The 5305-nt window shown below is 35.3% G+C and overlaps 1 protein-coding gene across 1 annotated transcript in view; it reads right to left on the reverse strand.

The window, feature by feature from the left end:
- Positions 1-5305, reverse strand: part of Etfa (electron transfer flavoprotein subunit alpha) — an 80443-nt gene that overhangs the window by 50115 nt on the left and 25023 nt on the right. The window contains exons 5-6 of the mRNA XM_015480376.2: positions 2514-2613; positions 910-1020 (exon numbers count right to left, since the gene is read on the reverse strand). Of these exons, the coding sequence (XP_015335862.1) occupies positions 910-1020; positions 2514-2613 (211 nt within the window). The remainder of the gene's footprint in view (positions 1-909; positions 1021-2513; positions 2614-5305) is intronic.

Genomic DNA, 5305 nt, shown 5'->3' on the forward strand with positions numbered 1-5305 from the left:
TCTTAGTTACTCTCCTTATATCAAAGAAGACATTTGGCATTTGTTTTTTAGGGATTGGCTAGCTTCACTTAGCATAATCTGCGCTCTAACCATCCATTTCCCTGCAAATTCTATGATTTTGTCATTTTTTAATGCAGAGTAATACTCCATTGTGTATAAATGCCACATTTTTTTTTATCCATTCGTCTATTGAAGGGCATCTAGGTTGGTTCCACAGTCTTGCTATTGTGAATTGTGCTGCTATGAACATCAATGTAGCAGTGTCCCTGTAGCATGCTCTTTTTAGGTCTTTAGGGAATAGAACGAGAAGGGGAATAGCTGGGTCAAATGGTGGTTCCATTCCCAGCTTTCCAAGAAATCTCCATACTGCTTTCCAAATTGGCTGCACCAATTTGCAGTCCCACCAGCAATGTACAAGTATACCCTTTTCCCCACATCCTCGCCAGCACTTGTTGTTGTTTGACTTCATAATGGCTGCCAATCTTACTGGAGTGAGATGGTATCTTAGGGTGGTTTTGATTTGCATTTCTCTGACTGCTAGAGATGGTGAGCATTTTTTCATGTACTTGTTGATTGATTGTATGTCCTCCTCTGAGAAGTGTCTGTTCAGGGATAGACCTCCTCTTTCACTCTCTTGATCTACCAAAGCACTATTTTAGTACCAAACATGATGTGAAAAAGACATAATTGTTTCTTATTTTTGTATAACCTTGGGAATATCATTTAGATATAACTTTTAAGAACTCTGCATTAGCAATTTAACCAGAAGTCATCTCTTATATAATGGAATCTATGAACTAAAAAACAAGGAAAAAAAAATAGTTTCCTATGGGGTTGGAAATGTAGCTCAGTGATAGAATGTCGGCCATGAGGCCCTGGATTGAATTGGGGTTGGGGGGAATCACTCACCCTTTTCTGAACTGGCACTACCTCCACTTGTTGCTGCAGCTTCAAAAGATGTTCCTCGGACAGAAAACACCTTCACTTTCTCATCACACTTCACTGTACATAAAGCATTTCCTGAAACACACAATTTATTTTTTTGAAAGCAACCACAAAAGGTAAAACACAAATATTCCTTCCAGGCTCAGAATTTACTTCAGAAAGAAAAGGCGATAAATATATATGGACCAGTTGTTTTCTACCTCTAATAAGTAGAGGAAAAAGAGGACTATAAGACTGAAGAGGGCTGGGGTTGTAGTTCAGCAGAAGAGCGCTCGCCTAGCATGTGCAAGGCCCTGGGTTCGATCCTCAGCACCACATATATATAAATAAATAAATAAAGAAAGAAAGAAAGGCATTGTGTCCAACTACACCTTAAAAAAAAAAAAAAAGACTGAAGAAATAGCTGGGCGTGGTGGCACATGCCTGTAATCCCAGTGACTTGGGAGGCTGAGGCACAAGGATTGCAAATTCAAGACCAGCCTCAGCAACTTACTGAGGCCTTCAGCTACTTAGCGATACTTTATCTCAAAAAAGAGTGAAAAAATGTATCAGTGGATATCAGTACAACTCCTATTGTCTTTAAAAACAGGACAGGTGCTGACAGCCTGGAAGCAAGAAACTGAAACACTGGAATAGTCACACTAAGAATATAAACAAACAGGAGGGGCTGGGGTTGTGGCTCAGCAGAAGAGCGCTAGCTTAACACGTGTGAGGCCCTGAGTTTGATCCTCAGCACCACATTAAAGTAAATTTAAAAATAAAAGTATAATACCTTTGTGTCCAACTACAACTAAAAAATAAATATATTTTTTAAAAAGAATATGAACAAAAAGAAATATTTAACAAAGCTTCTTTCTCTTAAAAACACACATTCAGTAACTTAAAAATATGAGCTGCAACAACTTAATGAGATTGTAGCTGCTATGCAGGCTGAAGGAGGATATATATATAAAACACTTTAGGACATAAAAAACAAGTTCAGATGGACCAAGATTTTAAAAGGATTTAAGACATTTCTTATGGATTAACGATCACATTTAGAATTACCTAAACAATGATCAAATGCCCTCAAATGTTACTAAAGATAAAAGGTCTGATTTGAGAATTGACCATTTACACAGAAACATACAAGTTTGATCAGATGGAACAAAGAGTTCTCCATCTTCTCCAACCCCACCAGAGACCAGTGTGCTCAGTAAAAGATCAATCAACTAAAGAGGCACTGAAATGAATTTCTTAATGTACATGGAAATGGAGTAGGAAAAGCAAAGAAGATTGAGAATACTATTAAAAAAAAAAAAGTTTTGCTTTCTCAGGTGTCACCTATAAAATAAATTGAATCTAATTCTTATTGACTACTGGGAAAAAATCTCATTCTGCAAACTGAATGGGCAGGCAGGAAAGCACTGGGATCTCAGAGAAAATGCCATGTCATGAGCCAGCAGCAATGCTAGACTAAGACGATCCATTTAAAGCATAGTATGGCTTTAGAACCCATCTTCAAGACTTGTTTATACTTTTTAACTGAAATTTAACATGTTGATTAATTATCTTTCTTGGGAACTCACCTGCATAAATAGTTCTCACAAATGTGTCAGGTGACTTGATTGCAATGATGTCAGAAATTGGGGCAACATCAAGTTTTGCTGCTATTCTGGGCAGAAGGTTCTAAAAGGAAAATGAGCTGTGAGTTACACACATACATACTGGTGGATGGCTATAAATTATGAGCAATGACATCTTCCAAATATATATTCAGTAGAAATTTAAATCAAATATTTCATATTTTAATGCATATTTGCATATATTACATTGTCAAGCACAGCTTTTTGGATAGACTTTGAAAGCAAGTGACTGCCTACCATTACTCTAACTGGAGTTGTATGCATTGTACAGCAGTAAGTCACCTAAATTCAGTATGTTAAATTATGACTATTTGCTTTAATAAATATTGAAGTGTGACAGTTATGGATCACTGAATTTAGAAAAATTTAGAAGAATAAAATTTTCAAATACTTGAAAAGACTATTCTTGGATTTATTTACTAATGGATATGAGAGAAAATATTTCAGCAGACATTTCACCTGTTTTTGAAGTTATGATTTCATAAAAAGATCAAAACTAACCTGAACCAAGTAGCCTATGTATTATATAGAAAAAAGAACAACAAAACACAAATATACATCTGGAATTAATTAACATCTCTGGAATTAATACATGTGCTAATTTTTCTCTCACTGGTCAGGATCTTTGTGAAAGTCATGATCTCTCCAGGCCTCAGTATCTTCATCTCATAATGAAGATAATCTCTACACTTCTACTTTAAAGCTCTATGACCTAAAGCTCTAAAACAAAAGTTAGTTAATGAAGAATGAATCCAGTACTTTCTGGATTCAAGGTTCTTTTGTGTATGTAATTTTTTTAAAGTGAGATGCTATGATTTGATTATACAAATAGAAAAGCTGAACCATACATTGATTTCCCCCAAATACCTTAGTTCTTACTCCTGAACTTGGTACAATACTGCACCGAGTGGGCACAATCTCAATATCATCATTCAAGTTCCTCTCTGTTCTCTAACAAATCTCCCAGTACTGTCCTGTAATTACTACTTTACTCTGCCTCCTTTCACATGCATGTAAAATTACACTATATTAAGTGGCCCTAACATGCATTTTATTTTAGAATAATTTTAATATGTGGTTTATATTATCCTCAAATAGATTTATAGGGCTGTGCCTTCTATTTCTCATGTTCCTCTCCCATATCTAATAAGTGGTTCTCTATAAACTGATGATAACAAGGGTTGACAGAATGAGTTAATTTCCCTCCTACTATTTTTCCAATATGAGAGGTATTCTAATTTCCATTTTATCATTACCTATATTACACAGTAACTTTCTTACAACTGTAAAAAAAAAGAGCTACTGAGAAGTATCTTAATTTGTAAAACCTCAATGAGGAAAAAATTAAGATCTCACAGAAAAAAAAGAGTTTGGGAAAACAATTAAAGTGCCATTAAATATAGTTCTAATTTGGTTAAATGAAAGGTTTTAGAAGACATCTACTTTATTTTTTTTCATTTTTTTAATATTTATTTTTTAGTTATAGGTGGACACAATATTTTTATTTTATTTTTATGAGGTGCTGAGGATCTAACCCAGTGCCTCATGCATGCCTCACTAAGTTGCTAGGGCTGGCTTTGAACTCATGATCCTCCTGCCTCAGCCTCCTGAGCAGCTAGGATGACAGGAATGCACTACTGTGCCTAGCTAGACTATACATCTTTTAAAGTTTTAGAACTTTCTTAATTACTTGAAATGCAACATCTTTTGTACTTTAAATATTCTTTGTTTAAAAAAAATCATCCTGATGCTTAAAAGCATGTTTTTCTGGGTCTGTCTTCTATCTAAATACCCGAGAGTAGATGGACTATAGATAAAACTATCTCTTTTTTAAAAGTACACTGACTTTTGATAGTGTAGGTTTGACCACATGGCTCCTGAGAAGAAAAAGAAAAAAGTGTTCTTTCCTTAAACAAAAAAATTAGATCTTAAAAATTCTAGCATACCAATATAAAAGTGTATCACCTTAAAGCCATAGTTGATATTATAATTTTGATCTTAAATGTCCCACAAAGACATCTGCTGAAGGCTTAGTCATCAGCCTGTGGCAGTATTGTGAGGTGGGAGAACTTTTAAGAGGAAAATTGTTGGGGTTGTGCCCTTGAAAAACATATTGGAACCCCTACCTGTCCTTCTTTATCTTTTTCAATCCTAGCTGGCAGTTCTGTCCCACAGTGTGCTCCCCACCAAAATGTTCAGCACTATGACAGGCCCAAAGGGACTGGGCCAACAATCAGAGACTGAAATCTCTGAAACCATAAGCCAAAAAAATCATTCTTCCTTTTAAGTTGATTTTCTCAAGTATTTTGTCACAGCAACAGAAAACTAACAGTTGGTAAAGGAACATCACAGATCTATTTAGCTTCTTCTAATGGACTCTTTTCTCCTTCCAAGTCCATTTACAGTCTGTGGTATCAGCTTTTATGATGTGATCCTTATTCTCAAAACTCCCACCTGTCACAACATACTAGTCAAAGCCAGAGGATTAAAAGCTAGCTACCAAGACACAAAAAAACACCCTTGCTTGGTCTATTTTATAGGTAAACTGTCATCACAGAAACTCAAGATTTATAAAGTTCTTTAAATCATCCAACATAGAAACAATACTCTCAGAGATAAAATGGTCCACAGAGATCTTTTCACCCATCAGGTAGGGGCAGGGGAAGTGTTAAAATGTGTAATAGCAAGTTTTGGCAACTTAACTACATATATATATATATATATATATATATCTG

The sequence above is a fragment of the Marmota marmota genome, unplaced genomic scaffold, assembly GCF_001458135.2.
Source record: "Marmota marmota marmota unplaced genomic scaffold, marMar, whole genome shotgun sequence".
In the NCBI taxonomy this organism is placed as follows: Eukaryota; Metazoa; Chordata; class Mammalia; order Rodentia; family Sciuridae; genus Marmota; species Marmota marmota.